The sequence below is a fragment of the Caenorhabditis remanei genome, chromosome II (genome assembly GCF_010183535.1).
Source record: "Caenorhabditis remanei strain PX506 chromosome II, whole genome shotgun sequence".
NCBI classification, from domain to species: Eukaryota; Metazoa; Nematoda; class Chromadorea; order Rhabditida; family Rhabditidae; genus Caenorhabditis; species Caenorhabditis remanei.
Window position 1 is genome coordinate 7,426,896 of NC_071329.1, and position 22,315 is coordinate 7,449,210.

The window sequence follows — 22,315 nt, forward strand, 5'->3', positions numbered from 1 at the left end:
TTTCACGTTGTTGGTAGGCTAAGTAATCCTCCTTTGAGAGTAACAATAAGTTCACCGTTGTATATTTTATAAATTACGTGGAAATAATCTACGAGTTAGATTGTACCAGTTGTGGCAATATAGCTGGGGCTATTATTGTCACGACAAGACTTCCCAATTCGTCATTCGGATCGATTTCAATGATAACTCCGTCGTCTCGCGTGGAAACACAATGATTGTACTCTTTGTGACAGAGACAGAGATCGACTTGGTCCTTGATATTATCATACAACTCATTCCCTTTGTAGAATCTCATTGGACAATGTCCAGTGTTATCCACACATTCCGAACAGAGTTTCTCTTTCCACGACGAATCTGAATTTGTTTTTCTGTTGAGCAAACTAAGAAAAGAGATTCAGAAAAACTCACATGGAAAACATGGCCAAAGTGTCTTCGATACTGTATCCAATTGACAAAGGCATCTGGAGGTATGAAGATTCATGAATCCAGCAGTATTATTCGTATCTATCTCGATTTTTCCTTTGAAAGCGGCAAAACAAGAACCTTTCCGGTCTCCAGTCAATGGTTCAATATCACAAAGACATTGAGCAAAAGCTTGGTGATAACGACGGTCTCGTAACCTTGGCTTTCCTTTTGCTTTTCTTTTGGCTCGACGAACTGAATTTTTTATTCAATTTCTTCGAAAAGTGAACGTTTTCTACCGTACCTTTAGCATGTAGACCACCTCCAGACGCTGATAATGCTGCAGCAATTCCTTCAGACTTGTCTCCAGAACCCATCCGTCGACTATACGCTTCCATCATTGCTTTTGTTTTCGGATTCGACTGTATTGCACTTTTCTTATAAGGATTCAAATTGCATATTGTTATAGAAGGAAACGGAGCATTTTCAAATTTGAGCTGAAATTATTTTCTATTGGAAAGTAAAGTTCAAGAAAGCTCACATCAAGATCGACTGTTTTCCCGTATTGTCGATATTTTGAAATTAAAAAGAATATTTGAATGAGAAGAGCGAGGAGACATATCGTAAAGGCTATATACCAAAACCTGAAAGTTTTTGGAGTTTTTTGTGTTTAAAAAAATTGAAAAAAAAAACTACCATTTCCACCACCCTTTAGCATTCGCAGCATGTGAAATTCCATGGAATGTTGACTGTTTTTCGAAACTGAAATAAAGTTTTTTGACTTTTCAATCAATTTATTTTTCATAAATTCAGTAAAACACTCACTTCCTCCTGAGATTCCTCCAATCCAGATGTCCATGCATGCGAATGTTTTGGAGGCCTGAAATTTTCGAAATTGATTTTTGAATATGAGAAAAAAGTATATTTCTTCCTGACCAGAGCTCAGCCTTCGAATATGTGAAGCCTCATGATTTGAAAGATCAAAACCTAATAACCGATTGGTCAGAGGTGTTTCAGAATCTTTCATTTTTACAGTAGTTACATAAAATTGTAGAATTACAGAATTAGAGAGTTAAAAAACGTAGAGATTGCACTGAAGAAATATTTGTTGCTCTTTTCTTCACTTTTCTGCTATCTAGTTTAGAAAATGAGTGCTCATTTCTGTCATGTCGTTTTGTTGATATCAGGTTACTGCAAAACTTTTTTTGTGCTATAGAGGCGGATGATAGGGGGCCCGATGAGAAAAAAGATGATATTTGAGTTTTAGAAATTCGAAGTTCACACCTTTTCTTTTTCTAGTTTTCAATTGATTTTCCCTTTTACCAACTAATGTTTGTTGCTTTTAACATTTGCATATCAGTCTACCGTCTACAATATACAACTGAAAGTTTACCATGAGGTCGATATTTACGAAACGATTCTCCAACTATAATATGTGGCATGAGCATCGCCATCGGTGACTGCTTGTGTCGCGACTTCGTTCGATTCGAAACGCTCGATTCGATGGACGCCGGACGGCGTAGTTTCGATTTTATGCGATCCTCGGCCATTTCGTCTTGTCGAAGGTTTCTTCTAGTATTCTTCTATTGTCGACGTCGTCTGATCCCGAAGACGCATGACGAAGAATTTGAGAAGACGAGGAGAGAAGTGTCTTGGTGATATAGGTGATGGTGGTGGTAGTGGTAGGATGATATAAGTATAGGTTGGTTCAGGATAGTTGTTGTGTATGTGTCTTCTTCGTTTTCCCCGGTGTCTCGTGTGACAAAATATCTGTCTGATTGGATTGGAATGAGTGCCGCAATAGATGGGAGAGAAAAGAGAAAGGTGGAGAGAAGGAATGTGTGTAATAATAGAAGCAAAAAGTGGTGTTCTTAGACAACCCGGGGTACACACACACGGAGAGCAATTGGGGGGACTAATCTAGTGTGGGAAATTAGATAATTAGTGGTACAGCGACATTTGATTTTCACAGTTTCATTATATGGTTAGATAGCTGACATTGTGAGTGACTTGAATCCGTTTGCAAGTTTTTTTAGTATCGAAAAGAATCAAGATGCGAAACTTAGAACAAAACCTTTAGTGAGATTTTTTTGATTCAGAATGATAACATTTAGTCAAATAGAGTTCTTTATTAAGTTTGAAAAGTCTTCAGATGATTGTCAAGCTAGTTTTCAATAAAGACGGCTTCTTCATCATTGAAAATTCAAAAAATTGAAATCTAAGGTTTCGATTCCAAAATAATAGAAAGATCTAGCTTATCATAATTTTAGAAATAAAAATTAATAGGATTATTTGAAATTAGTGGGTCGTAATACAGTAAGCTATGACCGAACCTTAAAAACCCTCATTCCAAGTGAACTTTGGCAAAAGAATTTTCCAATCAGATTAGAATCGGTATACATTCTTCAAGCTTGAGCTCTTCTTTGACTACCACAGTACCGAAACAAATTTAGGAATGAGGATGGTTTCTTCAGGTTTTTGTGCCGTTTCCACCAAAATAATAAAACAATGTTACAAGTAGTTGCTATTTGAAAAAATACAATTGGAAGAATGGTGTTGATTGAGCAGTTAAAAAGAAATAAAAAAGCAGTGGGGGCCCCCATCGTGGAGTTTTCTGAAGAGTCCTAGATTTGTCTCTCTATCTAACAAGACACGCAGACATGCTCTTCGTTTTCCCATTGGTTGGATGATCCGTGTACGCTCACTCCTTCCAACACGCCGTTGTTCGGGTTGATTTGTTGTCCGCCGATGGTGTTATAGAGGGTACCTCTTCAAGTGCTCATCACCGAGAGATTTTTCTCTATCCGTAACAGAGAGAAAGAAAGAGTGGAAGAGAGATTCAATGATCTATACGGGTTCGATACGAAAAGATAGGTGGAAGGTGGTGTTTCTGAAGTTGGGGGAGTCAGATGAAAAGAGATAAACGAAGTGTGGGAAGAAGATGAAGAAGGTGGATATGTACTTTTACAAATTGACATTTAATTGGGGAGGTGTTCAATGAATTTGTTTCAATGAACTATCACCTTTCAAATGATCCGGAAGGTTTCTATAGTGAAATTCAAAATTAAGAATTTTATTCGTTCTCTCGAAACCGTTCAGTGTGAACAGACAAAATATTCAAGCATATGAATAGCTGGAAAACCGTAACCAAGCAGTCAGTACTGTAACTGAAACTGGTCAACAGTTGTTGATGCAGTTTCTAACTTTGATAAGATTTAGACTGTCTGATCTTCTCTGATTATTTTAAGCGCAGATTAGTATACTGGAATGTTACAGTGATTTTCAGTGCTGACGGATTCAATTAGTTCGAACTAAGACTATACAGGTCCCTTAGAAGATTTAGACGTTTTAGGCCAAATCATTTCTTTCAGATTTATTCGATAACTAACGTGAACGTCTAATCCCTCGGTGAGATTCTTTTCCTATTACGACAAGAAATTCATGAATTCACGGACTGGACAAGAAGGTCACGTACTCTTGGACCTTACCGTGTAAAGTTTCCAACCAAAAACCTACCATTCTGTGGGAATATTGAAATTTTACTAGCATTGAGCGGTGAATTTCCAGAGGAAACAAGATGAAGCATATCTTCTGACAACTAGAACTTGTCGCACCCGTTGCTTCTTCTTGATCCTTCTCGACGACAAAATGATGTATGAAGTGAGAAGAAGAAGAGGATATCATCCACAACACTCACAGAACAAAAGAACGCAGCAACACGAAAAAAATGCCTGCCCTCGCCGTGGTTGTCGTTTTATTTTAGAAAAGCGCTCTCACCGGGTTTCTCGTCATAACTTTTTTTCGTCATTTCTTCTTATTCTTTCTTTTTGGTGACGAACCTCTTGAGAAAACATTGAAAACTAATAAAATGCTAGCGGAGACGCTGAGATGGCAATGCCACCAAGTCAGTTGCATCTTAATCTACGGATTTTGATCTCGCTCTGACCGGCTCTCGTCAGGTTTTTATGGGTTTTTAAGTCTGAAAACTTACGTTGAAGTTTCTTCAACTGGTCAGGTGTCACTGATAATCTCCGTTTGAAATCGTGAAACCGTTTATTATGAGATCGTTTTCGGGCACCGCGTGGTGGAGCATCATCAGCTCGAAATCGTATGTTCTTACTGTCTTCGGATGCATTTCGGGTAGCTGAAATTTCGAACTTTCATTGTAAGCACTACGTATATTTCGTCTATGATTTTGTCTATACCATGTCCAGACTTCTCAAAAGACATATTTTTCCGATTCTGATCGTGAGCCCATTGATGCTGTCTACTAGGTGGATGATGTGAATGATGTGGATGATGACTATGAGATGAATGAGGTGTGGGTACAGGTGGTTGAGGTCCTGAAGGTACGGATGTCTTCGATCCGGTTGCTGCTGCATCATCCGCATCTTCAACATCTATCGATATTTGAGGAGTTGGCACGACATCATCCATTCTTCCATTTGTACCCTCCTGATCGTAATGTCTGGAAAACATTCATCAAGAATAATGATGTGGAGGAGGAGAAGAAGACTAATTGCAATTTGATTGTGATTCAATTTCATGCTCCGGTGGAGAAGCATCATCATCTCACACATCTCACACAAGAGAAATTGTGATTAATGGCTTCCGAGTGCATTGTGTTTGAGATGATAGAAGAGGATATATAGGTAGAGAAGAAGAGGGGGTGAGGTGGTGAGAAAAAGAAACAAAAAGAAGGTGGAAAGTATTGGGATCGGTGTGAAGGGATCCTAGAACTTTTCGGGTTTCCTTTCGAAAAACGGAAAGTCTTATGAGATGAATTATGTGGAATAAACGGTAACTCTTCCGAAGTTACCTTGTTACTGGCTTACTATTTTTCAACAACAAAAACCGGAAAAGATTCCAAAGCCATTATAAACTTATGAAGATTGTGTCAGTTAGGTTTGTCTAATTTTGAAGAAAATTAAAGCATTTTATGTTTGAAAGATCTCCGACTTTTAAAATCTTGAATCTCGTCATTCTTCAATAGGATCAAAAGTCCATCCACATAGCTAAATACTCCTAAATCAATTTTCATTGATTGATCTGTTATTGATAGACAGATATCGGAGATCAAAAGAGAAACTCTTAATTGGTTTCATTTTTGATCAATGATTCTGTCTGGGAATCACTAATCGGTGAGGGAACTCGGTGGGATGAGGAAGAGAAGTCGAGAATGAAAAACCCAAATAACAAATATATTAATGAAAAAAAATAGAACTGATAATGAGAGTTTTCATCACAGCAAAAAACCTATAATTCTGCACCCGATTTTCGAAAAATTTGATTCACTTAAATCAGGAAATTATGTTTTTAGTATAAACATTTTATCCTTCGAAACTGACGTTTTCCGGTTTGCAAAAAAAATATTCCGAGACAATTCCAGATGAAAATCTGGTTAGGGAATACCTTCCAACTCAATAGAATAATGTAATGAACAACAAATGAAAGTTTATAAAAACATTGGGATGAAAGATAATAGGAAATATCGAAAATCATAAGCATAGTAATTCATCATATTTTACGTTTTCTCATCATCCATCTCATCCATCCGGGAGACTCCTTCTTCTTCTCAAACTGGCGGCTCCTGGTCTTATCAATGTCTAGTGTGGATGGGTGGGAGCAAGAGAGGACACCACGTCCACTCCTTGCACATCACAGCCATGTATCTTTTTTCTATCTCTATTCTCAGTGTGTGTATGTTGAATGTGTGAGTAGCACAGAATTCTATCGGACACACACACACACACCAGAGGTATTCGAGAAGACGCAACAGTTGGACACAGCTGAGGTGGTGGTTGATGACACCCCGGGCCGAGGAGGCTCGTTGAGCTTCTGATTTCTCTGTATTCTCTTGATTTTTATCAGTGTTTTCTAAGGTTAAAAGAGAGGCAGAAAGATAAAGAAATGACAAAAGATTGACAACTTTTTGTTGAAAGAAAATCATAATATCAGAACGATTGGGAAGAATTTGTCACATTTTATTATCTCTAGTTTGCTGGCAGTATTTTTTCAGTTGTGTTTTTTTAGGTAGAACAAATCTAGACAGACAGAAATACATACTCATCAGAACTTTCAGAACATCTTCACCGTTGACCAATGGCCTACAGTACTCGGAGTGAATGCTGCCGAGCCTCACACAACTTCAATCACCAATCAATTCTTCCCTGCACTATTTGTGGGAGAATCATCATTCGGATTGTATGCAATTGAGGCTCTCGTTGACCATCAGACCATCACATACTCGCCAAAACTTCTGGGTCCGCCACTTCTGGAAGGTCCAGCGCCGATTGCGTTGACGGTAAATATAGTAAAGATTATAAATGTTCAAAGTCTGAAAAATTGGTTTTTAGGATCTGGAACGAGAGGAATATCTGCCACCACGACGTCCAATAATCCGGAATATTCCCCCGTCGATAACACATAAAACTTCCGATGGAGAATATCTTTTATTAGGTTTGTCCACTCTAAGTATTCCTTTGATCGATTAGACAGATTCCAAAATTCCAAGAGCCCATTAAGAGAACATCTCAATTAATCTTCTGATTCCTTTCTCTTCTTCGGACCCCGATCTCTCCTTGCAAAATTTCGCACTCATAACAAAAAAAGAAGAGAAGATAAAGGTGCGAAGGAATTTCTTCGTTAGTATGTGCTTCTTCTTCTTCTTCTTTTTATCTTTTGTTCCTACATCATTCTCTCTCTCCTTCTCTCCTCCCCCACCAGCATATCTCTCCTTTTTCTTTTTTTGTTGAAATTCGCTCTTTGATTTGGAGAACGAGTGTTTCAAGGTGATGAGTGAAAAGTGGGACGGATGACGGAAGCGAAACGGGCGGAGGAGGAGATTTTTTACAAAAACAATATATAATATTTGAACCGGAAATGTCGGAAATAATGGAAAAATTTTATAAAAATTAATTCATTTGCAGGATATCATGATCGGCCGAATATGGCAATGGCAATGATAATCCCTTCGAGATTCCCTATTCCGCCACCACGGAATGCACTCGAACCTCCAGAAATCGTACCGCAAATCACTGGACCAGTGGAATCAAAACATGAAGACACTTCACTTATTCTCCTCCTCATACAAAAATATCCAGTTCCATTCTACGGATCTGTTGCCACTGTGATAGTGCTTCTTCTGACAGTTATATGGCAATGTGGAAGACAATGGGATCAGAATAAGAATATGTCGAGAACGGATTCATTCGAGATTATGAACAATCCAGGAGAGTCAAGAAGTGCACAAACATCGAAACAGTCGAATAGGGAAAGTTTCGGAGGTTTCGGATGGAGACCGAGAAAGATTGAGGTAAAGACGGTTGACAGATAAAACAAATTCACTACCCCATTGTTAGTTTCAGATTCCCGAGGGTTGGATGGCTGTTGGCAGCAAGCTGATGTACAGTCCATCAGATATTCTTGGTACCGGATGCGAGGGAACTGTTGTATATCGAGGAACATTTGATGGAAGAGAAGTTGCAGTCAAGAGAGTTGTATCGGAATTCGTGAAGTTCGCCCACCGAGAAGCAGATTTACTTCGAGAAAGTGACACACATCCCCACGTCATCAGATACTTCTGCATGGAATCGGACAGTCAATTCAAGTATTTGGCCCTCGAGCTGTGTATCGCTTCGTTGAATGATTTTGTGGAGCGGAAAGAACTTCAGGAGAATGTTTCATTGTCATTGAAAGATATTTTGAGACAATCAACTGATGGTTTGGCACATCTTCATGCCTCGAAAATCGTCCATCGAGATATGAAACCACAGAATGTTTTGATTACGATGGCAAGCCAGCGTGGAGAAATGCGGGCAGTTATCTCAGATTTCGGATTATGTAAACGAGTACAACCGGGAAAAAATTCGATATCAAGAGGAATTGCGTCAGGATTGGCTGGAACTGATGGATGGATTGCTCCAGAAGTTTTGATCTCAGCTAGCACATCTTATCCAGTCGACATCTTCTCACTAGGATGTATTTTTTATTATGTCTTGACTGCAGGAACTCATCCATTCGGAAAGTCTCTACACCGTCAAGCTAATATCGTCAATGGAGAATTCACGCTGAATAAGTTGGCAGATTTAGATGATTGGTCTCTTGCTGATGATCTTATCTCATCTATGCTCCACGTGGATCCTCTCGAACGACCCACTGCTGAAGCAGTTCTGAATCATCCGTTCTTCTGGTCAGCCGAAAAACGCTTGGCCTACTTTTCTGATGTATCTGATAGAGTTGAAAAGGAAGAAGATAATAGTCCGGTAGTAAGAAGAATAGAAACAGATGCTCGCACAGTTGTATGTGGTGGATGGAGAGAGAAGATTTGCGAGGCGCTGAAGGAAGATCTTAGGAAGTTCCGTACGTACAAGTCGTTCTCAGTCCGTGATCTTCTTCGAGCAATGAGAAATAAAAAACATCACTATCGGGAATTGCCAGAAGACGTCAGACTGTCATTGGGCGATATTCCGGATCAATTCCTTCATTATTTCACTTCTAGATTCCCGAGGGTTCGTAGATTGCTCTGTATTGCTATATTATAATAATCATTTTCAGTTACTACTCCATGTGTACAAGGCCACCGAGTATTGCTCTTCGGAAGCAGTTTTCCGCAGATATTATTCAGATGATGTAGGTTTTTAGTGATTGGGGAGCCATCTCACTATATTTTCTTTAAGGTCCGTGCCCGAATGTTACCAATCGTCCTTGAAGAAGAACGAATTCGAAAGGAAATCAAAGAGCAAATGGCGAATGAAGTATGGGCAAGAGCATCACCGAAAAGCGCTCCAACTGAACAACGAATTCCTCTGAAATTGACCGAAAAGAGGAATAATAATAAGAAGAAGCTGAAAAATAACGAATAAACATCACTATTGCAGTTAGTGAGAATCAATTAATAATACGAAAAAATATATATCATTGGGTTTTTATATTTCTTCTTGTACCTCTATAATGTGTCGAGTAGTTAACAATTCCAACGGTGTCCTCCCCTTCCCCCAATTGCCACGTTACAGAATCATGAACGTTGTCCATTTGTAAATTAATCCCTTCCTATCTCTCAATGTATTTCTATTTCTATCTCTCTCCTCCCTTCTGAATCCTTTAATGTATCTATATGGATCTCCTACCACCACCCACATTTAATCATTTTTTGTAATCAGGTTAAGAAAATACTTTTTTCACGATCTGATAATTCGAAATTAATGGTAACTTCTTTTGTATGCGTATTTAGCCATTGGGTGACATGTGATAACTCAATTATTGGTTTCGATGCTGGTCCCCTCTATATTCATCTTTTCTTGTATTTGCTCTCAGCAAAGAATAAATCTCGTTTTAAAATTTAACAAAAATCCACCGGAAATTGTGTTTTGAAAGGAAATTGAGATGCATGACTCTCTGAAGAACAGGTAGGAGGAGAGTAACACAGGAAATTGGAAATGGGGGATTGAGGGGTGAAGCTAGAGTCAAATGAGCCATTTCGAGATGGAGATCATTCTGAAATTCGGATGGATTTTTTTGGTTCTTATGGTGTGAGTTTTTTTTGCGATATTTCAGAAAATTTGTCAGTAGAGCGCACTTTCCTCTCCTCAAATCATTTTCTACAAATTCAGACTCCCTTCGATCCTCTGTTCAACTGAAAAACCTGTTGTTTTCTGTGATGATATGATTGGAAAGTATACGGCATTAGCCGGAAATCTCGTCCTCGGATCATATGAATTCCCGATTATGTCAACGTCAACAGGCGGTTCGATCACTTCACTTTCAGACAATAATATTCCGAAATTAATGCATCCGTGCTTCTCGTTGAGTTATGTGAATAACTATAAGAATCTGATGTTTGGTGAGAGAGGAGAAGTTTTTGAGTTATTTGAGAGTTTCAGACATTTTCAAGCATGGAGAATTCGCGACGACGGTTTGTGAGAGACAGTGTGCTCATTTCGTTGATGCAGGTTGGTTTCCTACTGTAATTTTAGATTAAATTAGTAGTTTTTAGCTCGATTCGAATGTGGTGATCGTCGCCCTCCACCGTCATGGCTTACTGGATCAGTTATCGGAGCAAAACGAAAAATAAATTGCTCGGATTGGGCACTGCCGTTGACTGAGAAAGGGGTTCAGGATGTATTTAATTGGAGTCATATTGGGAACTAATTGAGTTAATTATAGGGAATATCGCTGACATTTACTTATGGAACTTATGCATCAGGAGATGGTAAAGATTTGACGCCACCGTATACTTTGGATGAAAAATCCATGGAGTATTTGGATGGAATGTTTATTAAAGGTATAGTCAGGGAGTGGTTGGAAGCCCAAAAACTTCGAAATAAAAAATAAATATTGAGATATTAGAACCTACAGTACCGGTCAAAAGGTTGTAAACTTTGGCCGTTTTCAGTTGAAATTGTCCAACTTTGAGAGTGTGTCATGGTAATACTGATTGTCCCATCAAGTAGATTTTTAATGGATCGTACAGATCAAACATGAAACTTCATTTCTGTAGTTGACAACTTTTTGTACGAGCACTCTCTAGCAAGTTACGTATCGACCAAGTAATTTCTCTCTCAAATCGACCAATTTGTAAAATAGTACGATTTTTGAGTTGTCGTCTAAAAATGACCATAACTCTCTAGGGAGTGTACGTATAGAAAAGTTGTCAACTACAAAACTAAAGCTCTACTTTTGGTCTGTATGATTAATTAAAAATCTACTTGATGGGACAATCAGAATTACCATGAGACACTCTCAAAGTTGGACAATTTCAACTGAAAACGGCTAAAGTTTACAACCTTTTGACCGGTACTGTACAGCGGAAATCTGTTTTATTCTTGATCATTCCCCTATATTTCCAGGTCTCCATATCCGTCCGATGGTCGATCCAGCGAAAGAGGCTGAGTCAATGTCTGACATTGAGTCAATGTTCGAATCGTTCACCCATAGACATCCGGAAATTATTCATATCGCTTTCGGAAATCAAATCACTTTCTTCGGAGACACGTATAGAAATCAATCGAAATACATTGCTCCTAGATTCATTCCGACTTCCAAGTTTTGGACTATTCTTTCGAATGTTCCTGCTTTGAAAAGTTTATCGTTGGCAGTGATTCAAATTACAGGACAGGAGAGTATAGTGAGTTTGAACTTGATGAAAAAGAAAATTTAGACTCTTTCAGCCAGCTAACATGACTCGAAATCTGCAAGCAATTGGTTTCTACAACGTGACAATGAAGTCAATTCCATCCTGGATTCAAACTGAACTTCTACAATTTCTTGAGTTCTCAGTCACTCTTTCGGATGAAACGGACATCTCTGGATTGGATAATCTCCCTGGACTCGAACATTTCATTCTGACGGAATCTAATCTGTCGAATATCAAATCTCCATTCTTGGCCAAAAGCTCAAAATTGCTGTCCCTAACACTCCAATGCAATGCAATCAGTTCAATTGCTGCCGGTGCATTCGACCATTTGACCCAACTCAAATTTCTGAATTTGGCTGGAAATCGGTTGGTCAGTCTACCAGAGAACTTGCTGATTAACTTGAATAACTTGGTCACATTGGATTTGAAATCTCTAGATAACTCATCGAATACAATTCAAACTTACAATGAGATGTCTATGCAATGTCAAGCGAATCTGAAGACACCAGCTACTAGATTGATTTTGGATTCCATGCCTAACGTACCTACTCCCACAAATCTAATGGCTCTCGATATACGTGGACAAGAGAATTTCTTGAAAAAGAACAGACAACTTTTGGGAGATTTCAAGAATTTGGAGGTGCAGTTCCTACGTATACTCAAAAAGCATTAAATTTTAGATCCTAAATCTCGGAAATCTTGGACTAACATCAATCCAGAACATGTCACTTGAAGGACTCTGTAATCTGAATGACTTGAATTTGGTTGGAAACCCATTGAGTGATAAGGAGTGGCTGGGAGAGGACATTTTTGTGAACTTGAATCTTCAAAGAATCCGAATGGGATCTCCGAAATCAATGACTTCAGTTCCGGATTCACTGATCGCTTTCATGAGAACTGCATCGCAAATCATGTTTTCCACACCAATTTCGTTGAATTCTGTTGACTTGTACAGATATAAAATTGGATGTGATTATGGTAAGCGTTCAGGAAAATCTGAAGTCTAGAAGACCATCTGAATTTCAGATACAATCTCAACGGCTACAGTCTTTGGCTACCAAATCAAAAATTCCAGTTGTGAGAGCTATGTGGAAGCTGCAATTGATAAGATTCGGGTGAGTGAGAATTCTGTGTTTTTTTTTATATTGCTCAGTTTTTTAATTTTCAGTCAATGGAGCTACTGAAAATGAGCACGGAATGTCAATGACTTCAAATGTGATTGAATTTTGAAATTCTTTTTTTCAAGAATAAAACTTTGTTAATGTTAATATTTATTGACTCAATCATCCAAATGTCTGTCATGTCTGTCCACACTAACACGAGTGTCAGCTGGACTGAAAAGACTTGGCATTTTGAAAAATGAGGAGAAAAAATTGGGAAGTTGGGAGAAAATTGATTGCAATTGGGATAAGAAGTTGAATGGATCCAGGGGAACTGAAATATTTTTGAGCCTTTATGATCTGATTTCCACCTAAAATTCTTACATTGAAGCAGTCCTTCCCTCTGATATTCCCGAAGAATCTGTTTCGATTCACGCGACATTTTCGAAGATTTCAGAAATTTTTCGAATTCTTCTGAAAACTATGAATTCTTATGAAAGAAAGGGTCAAAATGTCACCTTCATTCTCTATCACTGTCTCCGAAGAAACCAACATAAAAATAAGAAGAGCTTGAATCAAAATCAGATAGAAATTCATTTGGAATTGTTTTCTTTTCCAGAGAGATGCCTCCATATTTATAATTTTCAGAGCCTATTGTCTCCCTTTATTTATTTGTTTTTGACTGCTAATTTGTTTTTCAACAATGCCAACATTTTATACAATCATTTCAGCCTGATCTGCAAAAAAGAAAATGTTTTCCCTCCATCCCAATCAGGGATGTGCGGAACGGAAATCGGAAATTCCGAAATTTCCGACTTTTTCCAGAACCTTTTTCCGTCGGAAAATTTCCGAAATGTTTTTTCGGAAATTTCGGAAATTTCCGATTTCCGGAAATAATTTCGGAAAAAGAAAACGTTTCCGATATTTCCGAAAAGAATTTTCGGAAATTTCGGAAAAAAAAACAGTTCTGTAGTTTTGAAGGCGCATGCTGAAAAAACAACATTGGTCTCGCGAATAATGAAAATTTTGGGTTTTTAAATATTTTTTGTTTTTAAAACCTTTTTTTCACCGGCCCGGCTCGGCCCGGTCGGCCCGGGTCACAGTACAAAAATTTGAAATTTTGAATTTTTTTGATTTTTTCGCAAAAAAGTCGAATTTTCGACTATGTTTTCATATCGATAAAACTCAAATGTACATAAGATTTTTGACTATTTTTGATGAAAATTTCAAAAAATTTCGAAAAATTTTGTGAAAAAATTGTGCTCATTTTTTGACTCCGGGCCGGCAACTTTCTCTGCCGGCCGGGTCGATATTTTGCAAGTATGGTTTACTCTGTTTTTGTTTTATTTAATCTGTTGCTGTTATTGTTGAATAAAATTCGATTTTTTATCAAGAACTCTAAAAATTAAATAATTCTTTCCGGAATTTCCGGAATTTCCGAAATTTCCGAAAAAACTTTACCGAAAATTTCCGAGTTCCGAATTTTCCGAAACGGAGAATTCGGAAAAAAAAACCGTTGCCGAAATTTCTGAAAAAAAATTTCGGAAAATTTCCGATTTCCGAAATTTCCGAAATTTTTATTTCTGCACATCCCTGATCCCAATCCCAAAGTTTCCTCCTCAATTGATCAAAGTTGTCTCTACCACCCATTCCTCTCCCCTTCATAACCGCCCTCTCATTCACTTCTTGGTTACGCCGCGTGGCCTAGTGGTTAGTGTGTTTGCCGGTGGTCAAACGCTCTTTGGTTCAAATTTCGGGCGATGATGTCATACTCAAATCTGTCAGTCCTCAGATATCCCTGATGATAATACGGTTTACCGGAGTGCTGAGCAGCCCATTTTGCTTTTTTTCTTTTAAAATATTTCAGAATTCAATACACAAATATTTATTTCAGAGGAAAAGATTAGTAAAAGTTAATAAATCACGAGAAGAAACATTCTGGAGCTCCAGCCTTTTTGTTCAACATCACCGATTTGAGAGCCTTCTCAAAGTCATCAGTACTGACACATTTGCGTTGGGAACGGAGAGCCATCATACCAGCTTCTGTACAAACTGCCTTGATTTCAGCTCCACTGATACTTTTCTCTTTTCCAAGGACAGAGTCATAGGTTACTGCTTTTTGGAGGGTCATTCCACTGGTATGGATCTGAAAATAAAGGTTTAACTCCGGAATTGAAACGGATAACTCACTCCGAAAATCTTCTGTCTCGTCTTCTCATCTGGTCTTGGCAACTCAATCTTTCTGTCGATACGTCCTGGACGGATAAGGGCGGGGTCCAACGAGTCAATTCTATTAGTGGCCATAATAACCTTGACATCTCCACGACTCTCAAATCCATCCAATTGATTCAAAAGTTCAAGAAGAGTTCGTTGAACTTCCTGCTCTCCACGAGAAGAAGTGTCGAATCGTTTCGTTCCAACTGCATCAATTTCATCAATGAAGACAATCGAAGGAGCTTGATCTTTAGCCATTTGGAAGATTTGTCGAACCAATCGAGCTCCTTCTCCACTATTTTTCTGTACCAAATCAGATCCAGTCGCACGAATGAAAGTAGCAGATGTTGAGTTGGCAACTGCCTTGGCTAATAAAGTCTTTCCAGTTCCAGGTTCTCCATAAAGAATGACTCCTTTCGGAGCAGTTATTCCCATTTCTTCATAGTATTCTGGATGAGTCAACGGCAGTTCCACGGATTCTTTGAGCTCTTGAATCTGACTTTCACACCCTCCAATATCATCGAATGACTCTTTCGGACACTTTTCCACTTTATGTCCACTGGCATTGCTGTCGATTTTATCGTCGAAAACTCCAACGATAGCCGTTGGAACTGTTTTGAACATTCCTCCAGCTTTCACCATAACCAATGCATTCAGACGGAGAAGATCCTTGTCGACGATCGAAAGAATCGGTACGTACCATTCTCTCTTCGATCCTTCCACAACTACGACAGCGTGCTTCTCATCATCAAACAGTTCATGGATACGAGCAAGAGTTGTTGGAGTTCCACGAAGACTTTGCACAAGTTGTTGCTCACGACGTTTCTGTTGAGCAAGTGGTCGTCCGGTACGACTGTTTTGACGGGCAATGTACTCTTTCTGTAACAAAAACTTGTTGAAGATCTAGTGTATTCTAATTGAACAAACCTCCAACTGAAGATAGTCGTGAATGCGATTCATCTTCAGAAGCCGAACGAGACACTGCCTTTTCGGGGCAACAGTCGGCAGTTTGTTGGCGTTCTCGATTCCACGACGACCACTTTTCATCGCAACTTTCATCGCCGCGTGAGTTGGCTTCTCACGTTTCTGTTGGGGCATTGCCATTTTGTTTCCCATGGTTAGTTAGTTCTGGAAATTTTAAGAGGATTCGAGATTTGGTGGGCAAATCAGGAGCTGCAATCTTACCGAGTAGTTGTTAAAAAGGAGAGGTTGGTAAGTAGGGGGCAGTTATAAAACTGAAGTGATTTGATTCCATGACGATCATCTCATCGATTCCATCTTATCTTTCATTTTGATCGATTTAGAGTAGAACACGTGGAGGGTCACTTTTTTAAAAATTTTGTCAACGAAGAACGTGAATTGAAAATTTTAAACTGACTATCTGCCCATCTGTCAATCCGGATGTCCACACATACATAGATCTATTGCAAAAATTGTTCATTTGATATGGATCTGTACTCTTTTAAAGTTGCCAGATTACCGACGGATTAGTTTTAATACTGAATGAAAAAATGTGGGTGTCGGGTGAGAACTTTGTTTCATCTCACTATTCACCCCACTTTTTTGTTGTATTTAGTTTCGATTCGTCTCTTTTTTCATTCGAGATGTCCAAATGGTTCATTGTTTCTTGTTTTCTATTATGTGCTATTTCATATTCATCTTACTATTTACTCACTTCGAATTCATTGATCAAGACAGTCAAGACGCATACATACAAAAGATTTTATGAATTGATTCGAGAGAATACAAAAATGAAATTGGAGAGATTACAAGACGATGCGAAGTTAGCTGGGAAGCCATTTGTACCTCCATTCATCAATTTTGATAGAGAATATGCAGTGAGTTTGTCCACTTCTTTCTAAACTTTGGTCTGATTTAAAATACCGGTGTGAATCAGCTGCGACATGTGATCAAAATATACAATTATTGGGGAAACATACATCGAAATCGTATTTTTCTAGTTAAGTGTGTCACCGATGCCATCGATTATCCCCCATTGTCTGAAATCGTTTTGATTTATGTTCAACAAACATCAACCTCGATTTTTGATTTTTTTTAGTTTGAACTTTTTGAAACCAAAAAACTGTTATACCGTAAAAGTTGTAATAGAGGTGCATCCTGCGGTGTCTGTTCGCAGCGGTAAATCTCGGTTCCCAAAGGAGATATAAAAAAACTGCCAACTGACGGAATATATCTTAATTCTCATAGAATATTTCTTCAGTTGAAAAATGTTTCATATCTTTAAAGACAACAGAGATAGGATGCTCAAAACTCTGGCTAGCGGTTGCGCCTCTATTACAGGTTTTATGGTAGCTGCAAAAAGTAGGAGTATAGGATTTGAAATAATCGGAACGTTACTACAAGTGGTGAAACTTTGAAAATCATCTTCAACTTCCAGATAGCTCCAAAATACAACTTATCAATATGCCGAATCAAAAAGTCAATGTCCACTTTGATGTCAGGAGTGGCTTGTGTTTTATACGATACTGGGAAGTTCATGAGAAATAATCGGAGTATTCTGGAAGTTTGGAGTCAGAGGTATTACCTTTTTCATATTTAGTTCCGTTCCTTTGATGTTTCATTTCCAGATTCTGTGCGGATAAAAATGAATATCGTCGGCTGAACGAAGTGAAGTGGAGAATGGGAGACGCTCATCATACATTCACAAAGATTGTAGTCATTCGAGATCCAATTTCCAGATTTATTTCGTTCTTCTCAAATAAGTGTATTTTGTGAGTTTTAACTGAAGTTGTGGAGTTTATGAATATTGAAATTTTGCAGTGAGGCCCAGAAGTATCCGAGTAGGAAACAATGCTATAATTGTCAAGGGAATGTGACGTGTTTCCTTGAGAAACAATATATGAGATTCATGCAACATTCGAGTGATGGATTCTCGAGGTTGAGGCCTTCTTATGAGGACAAACATGCTGCTCCGTTGTCATGGTGAGGGAGTTTTTAACTTTTCATATATTTTTTATCTTTCAGGAATTGCGAATTCTCAAAATACCTGCAAGAGTACAAAATTGTAAAACTCGCAGTAGACCCAAAGGATCGAAAAAATGGATTGGACAATCTGATGAATGTTCTGAAAGAGAGCAATGTACCCAACTCAACACTTGAATATATCGAGAAGTCAGCATTAGAAGGGGAAACTCAACATGCCACGTATGATTCAGATGCACATGACGTCGTGAAGAAACAGATTGAAAGTGATAAAACGATTAGGGAATGGTTGAAGAGAATTTATTATTTGGACTTTGTGATTTTTGATTTTGATAGAACTCTTATTGATAGTTAGTTGCTCGTTATATGTAAATTTAAAAATGCCATATCAATTTGATCTAATTTTCGGACTGTAGATTTTCATGTTGTTTGAATGAAGTACAGGGGTTTCGATTTTGAGAATAAAACATTAAAATGATATTCTGAAATAAAACATTCAAAAAAGCGAAATCTTAAAAGAGCTTCAAATTTTCTATCCAATTTTGAGATTTCTGAGATTCAAATAACCGAATTCAGCGACATCTGCTTCCTGAATGTCATGGAGTCCTCAGAAACTAGTAATGAATATCTGGAAATGCCGAAATTTATACCAATTAGTTTTGCCAAAATATACCAAATGCGACTGGATATAAGCATGGCATCAAAATCGTCTCTATTTCGTTAGAGCACAATTTCCAAACTTGGGACTCACTAGTACGTTTCTTGAAAATTCTGTATTAGAAACATTTACTTTTTCTCAGATTCAGTGACATTAGTTTCTACACTTCCCACATTTCCAGAATTCTGAAGTGTCCCTCCTATCCCTCTAGAACTCAACTTATCCCCCACTTCTCTCTATCCAACTTAACGAAAAAAGTGAAAATTCCCAGTTGGCTTCTGCTCATCGATCTCTAGTCCTTTTTTCTTTTTCTTCTTTTGTTCTCTATTTCTCTTCATCTCTCGTATATACAATTTATATATATCCACCCCAAAATGACTCCGTTTCCTCCTCTTTTTCTTCTTCTTTCCCAATTTTCTCACTTTTTTCTTCAGTTTATCAAAAAGACAACAACTGTCAAAATGTCTGACATCTCATGACCCTACACAGTATTTCGAATTCTCTCTTCTTTTCCAATTTTACACTCGTTTTGTTGTATTGTGACAAGTGACCAATTGGTTTCTATTTCTCTCTTTTCTCTTCTGGTATCAAATGTTTCACGGCTATTTTATACGATGCTAATCAAATAAATACTTCTTTTTTTTCATTCGAGTTGCTTTTCTTTTGATTCTAGTTTGGTTTTTTGTGAAGCTGTGAAGATTCTAGTAAAGATTCAAAGCGTTCATAAAATCTAATAAACGGATAAGGTATCTATTATAAAAATGACAAAGTAGAGAATAGTTCGTATCAGCTGCCAAATGGGCGTGGCTTAAATATGGGCTGGGCTTCGCTTTAGGATGTCTGTTCCTAACTCTCGTCATAAAAACCAGAATTCTGATATATTTCTCGAAAAGCTAAAGGAATTCAAAACTATTATAAATAATTTGTATACCGCATGAATCTGTTTCAATTGTTTTAAAAACCGTTCTCCGTTTAACCGTTTTTTACTCTCTCACAACTCAATTTTCAGCCAAAACATGTCAAAAGACGAGACTCTATTCGGGTATCCGGTATATCCGAAATTCAAACTTGGAGAACCTAGATTCCCACAAGACACATTCCTTGGAAGATATCTTCATTGCCTTGATGTCATTGATCCGAGAACTCTTTTTGCTTCAAATGTAAGTCATTCCCTTCTAAAATAACCGAATAAACCCTGACTCCCAGAGAAAACTAGAAGAATCTCTGCAACTTCTCGATTCCTACAAATCCGGAACCGCTCAAAATGTACCCGATAAAGCTTTGTGGGAGGCACAAAAACTGAAATCAGCCGTCCTGCATCCAGATACCGGAGAGAAAGTGCTTCCACCATTCCGAATGAGTGGATTCGTACCGTTTGGATGGATTACTGTAACTGGAATGTTGCTTCCGAACCCTTCATGGCCAACTCTTTTATTCTGGCAATGGATGAATCAGTCACATAATGCATGTGTTAATTACGCGAATAGAAATGCAACTCAGCCACAGCCACTCTCTAAATATATTGGAGCATACGGAGCAGCGGTGACAGCGGCTTGCTCCATTTCTGGAGGATTGACCTACTTCATCAAGAAGGCTTCTTCACTGCCACCAACTACTAGACTCATTATTCAGGTGAGTTCAAGTCCCTTATTCATCTTCGTATAAACCCTGTTTTTCAGAGATTCGTTCCCCTTCCAGCCACCTCCCTCGCTTCATCTCTCAATGTCATCTGCATGCGATGGAATGAAATGGAGACTGGAATTGAAGTATACGAAAAAGAGACAGGAAAAGTGATTGGAGTATCGAAGATAGCCGCGAAACAAGCCGTCACTGATACAACTCTCGTCCGAGCATTCCTTCCAGTCCCACTTCTTTTGATGCCTCCATGTATTATGCCGTTTTTGGAAAAGTGAGATTTAGATCTAGGATGTGTTCAGTGTTTAGAGTTTGTTTCAGATTCAAATGGGTAACCAAGACTCAAGTCCGTCATATCTTCGTAAATGCCATCGTCTGTACTCTATCGTTCGCCGTCAGTTTGCCAGTTGCATTGGCTCTTTTCCCGCAGGAAAGCGCTGTAAGTTAGACTCCTACTAGGGAAGCCCTCCAGGTGATCGTGGAGTTACGGGACCCGACCTATACCATTGGAAATCTGAGAAAACGCTGATTCCAAATATATATTCAGTGTTCGCCCTCGAGGCCTGGTATTCGAGAAAAACGAGGTCAAAGTTTGAACAGCTGATGACGTGTCAAAAATATCGGCAGCGTGGCGTGCATATGTAGGTGGTAGTGAGGAAGATAAACTTTAACCTCATTTTTCTCGAATACCCGGCCTCGAGGGCAAAAACTGAATATATATTTGGAATCAGCGTTTTCTCAGGTTTCCAACGATATAAGTCACGTCCTATAACTCGAAACTGACTCCATGATCTTCCCTAGATAGAAGTTTCTGACCCAAGCCTCTTCTATTTGCCTAACTCTTCTTAAATTTTCAGATCTCCCGAGAACTTCTGGAGCCGGAACTTCAACAGAAGACATCTCAAACTCACCTCTATTACAACAAGGGCCTCTAAATATCGATTTTTTTTGTTTTGTTGTGATAATAAACTATTAATACATTCTTGAATGTTTATTCGAATTCAGAAGCATAAATAGAAACTTTTTTCTTCCTTTTAACTTTCCAAGAATTTAGAACCTTCAAAAGTTGTGTTAAAACTGCTTGATCAGATCTGTCGGATTTCAAAAAAAATTCGTTTCCTTATATTTTTAGCTCTCTCCGGCAAAATTGAGCAACATTCTGTTATAACCGACCGGAAAACTTCGTTATGACAACATAGAGGTTTGGGATGTTAAAATAGAATCTTGTGGCGGGTTATAATCCAAAATTTTCAGATATGTGAATAAAGAATAAAGATTATTCGACACTGACTCGGAAACCAGGTTACTCCAGATTTTTTATTCATTTTAAAATTTTTCTTTGATAATAAACGAATAATACATTCTTCTCAATTCCACCTGCCCGGTGTCTTTGAAATCAGAAACCCCTTGTTCATTTTCTCTACAAATTTTCAGAACACAAAGAATTAATCGATTGTTCATAGTCCTTTTCGAGTGTCAAATGCTTCTCCAATATCATAAAATAACAGTTAATGACACGAATCGGATACCGCTCTTGACCATCGTTTCATTTGAATTCATTCTTCTCGTTTTTGAACTTATCGCATTTCTGGCAACTTTTTTGAATGTGGCGAGATTTCAATTTCATTTTAATTTAAAACTTATTTGCGCATATGCATTGATTGCTTATTGGTTTGATATCATTGCAAGATCGGTTATAATGGGTTTTGAAATTGGAGTTGTTCGGTTAGGTAAGCAAATTTTTTATATTCGAAAAAAGTTATCTAGTACTAGCCATCTGGACTTTCGGAGATTTGGAGCTACATGTTTGATTTTATGTGTTTCCCCTGAAGAAATATAAAAACCATTCGTCATGAATTCCGAATATTAAGTCCCCAGAGTGAAATTCTCGAATTCAGATGACGATGTGATAGACGAAGAATCCCTGAAACTTCCCTGGAACTATTTAAATTACTCATTCATCATTTTGCTATGTTGTAGTGTCTATCGAGTCAGTTTCATGTTTCTTATTTGCTCTCTGTAAGTCTACCGTTTTCTAATTGGTTTTTTTTTCAAAGTCCATTTCAGTACACTCTTACTGGCAGTTGAAAGATACTTTGCAACAATATGGGTTTCTACTTATGAAACTAAGAAACACAAATGGATTTCATTGTTGTTAGTTGGCTCAAATATTCTAGCAGGAATAACTTGTTCCCTTATTTTTCATTATGGTACTGTTCTTATTTTGAA

General features: G+C 38.1%; 7 protein-coding genes across 7 annotated transcripts; 4 read left to right on the forward strand and 3 right to left on the reverse strand.

Moving 5' to 3' along the window:
* Nucleotides 1–4,273: 4,273 nt before the first annotated feature.
* On the reverse strand, nucleotides 4,274–4,881 carry GCK72_005097 (uncharacterized protein; the record flags this gene model as incomplete). Its single annotated transcript, XM_053725030.1, has 3 exons — nucleotides 4,274–4,317; nucleotides 4,394–4,546; nucleotides 4,608–4,881. The coding sequence occupies 3 exons, from the start codon at nucleotides 4,879–4,881 to the stop codon at nucleotides 4,274–4,276; spliced, it is 471 nt and encodes a 156-aa protein (XP_053589224.1).
* A 1,123-nt stretch (nucleotides 4,882–6,004) lies between these two features.
* GCK72_005098 (uncharacterized protein) lies at nucleotides 6,005–9,266 on the forward strand (the record flags this gene model as incomplete). The annotated part of the gene is made up of 7 exons (XM_053725031.1): nucleotides 6,005–6,115; nucleotides 6,485–6,706; nucleotides 6,759–6,861; nucleotides 7,332–7,717; nucleotides 7,770–8,912; nucleotides 8,959–9,033; nucleotides 9,081–9,266. 7 exons carry the CDS (start codon nucleotides 6,005–6,007, stop codon nucleotides 9,264–9,266), a joined length of 2,226 nt encoding a protein of 741 aa, XP_053589225.1.
* Nucleotides 9,267–9,885: 619 nt separating this feature from the next.
* On the forward strand, nucleotides 9,886–12,743 carry GCK72_005099 (uncharacterized protein; the record flags this gene model as incomplete). The annotated part of the gene is made up of 9 exons (XM_053725032.1): nucleotides 9,886–9,932; nucleotides 10,014–10,243; nucleotides 10,397–10,521; nucleotides 10,567–10,684; nucleotides 11,250–11,527; nucleotides 11,571–12,176; nucleotides 12,256–12,514; nucleotides 12,563–12,651; nucleotides 12,705–12,743. 9 exons carry the CDS (start codon nucleotides 9,886–9,888, stop codon nucleotides 12,741–12,743), a joined length of 1,791 nt encoding a protein of 596 aa, XP_053589226.1.
* GCK72_005100 (uncharacterized protein) lies at nucleotides 11,609–13,269 on the reverse strand (the record flags this gene model as incomplete). The annotated part of the gene is made up of 4 exons (XM_053725033.1): nucleotides 11,609–11,638; nucleotides 11,684–11,892; nucleotides 13,021–13,110; nucleotides 13,155–13,269. 4 exons carry the CDS (start codon nucleotides 13,267–13,269, stop codon nucleotides 11,609–11,611), a joined length of 444 nt encoding a protein of 147 aa, XP_053589227.1.
* A 1,288-nt stretch (nucleotides 13,270–14,557) lies between these two features.
* Nucleotides 14,558–15,966, reverse strand: GCK72_005101 (uncharacterized protein; the record flags this gene model as incomplete). Its single annotated transcript, XM_003117116.2, has 3 exons — nucleotides 14,558–14,782; nucleotides 14,827–15,729; nucleotides 15,778–15,966. The coding sequence occupies 3 exons, from the start codon at nucleotides 15,964–15,966 to the stop codon at nucleotides 14,558–14,560; spliced, it is 1,317 nt and encodes a 438-aa protein (XP_003117164.1).
* A 635-nt stretch (nucleotides 15,967–16,601) lies between these two features.
* GCK72_005102 (uncharacterized protein) lies at nucleotides 16,602–18,148 on the forward strand (the record flags this gene model as incomplete). Its single annotated transcript, XM_003117182.2, has 5 exons — nucleotides 16,602–16,688; nucleotides 17,249–17,388; nucleotides 17,439–17,582; nucleotides 17,632–17,793; nucleotides 17,836–18,148. 5 exons carry the CDS (start codon nucleotides 16,602–16,604, stop codon nucleotides 18,146–18,148), a joined length of 846 nt encoding a protein of 281 aa, XP_003117230.2.
* A 1,319-nt stretch (nucleotides 18,149–19,467) lies between these two features.
* GCK72_005103 (uncharacterized protein) lies at nucleotides 19,468–21,021 on the forward strand (the record flags this gene model as incomplete). Its single annotated transcript, XM_003117484.2, has 5 exons — nucleotides 19,468–19,611; nucleotides 19,658–20,083; nucleotides 20,131–20,360; nucleotides 20,408–20,525; nucleotides 20,944–21,021. The coding sequence occupies 5 exons, from the start codon at nucleotides 19,468–19,470 to the stop codon at nucleotides 21,019–21,021; spliced, it is 996 nt and encodes a 331-aa protein (XP_003117532.2).
* Between the last annotated feature and the right edge of the window lie 1,294 nt (nucleotides 21,022–22,315).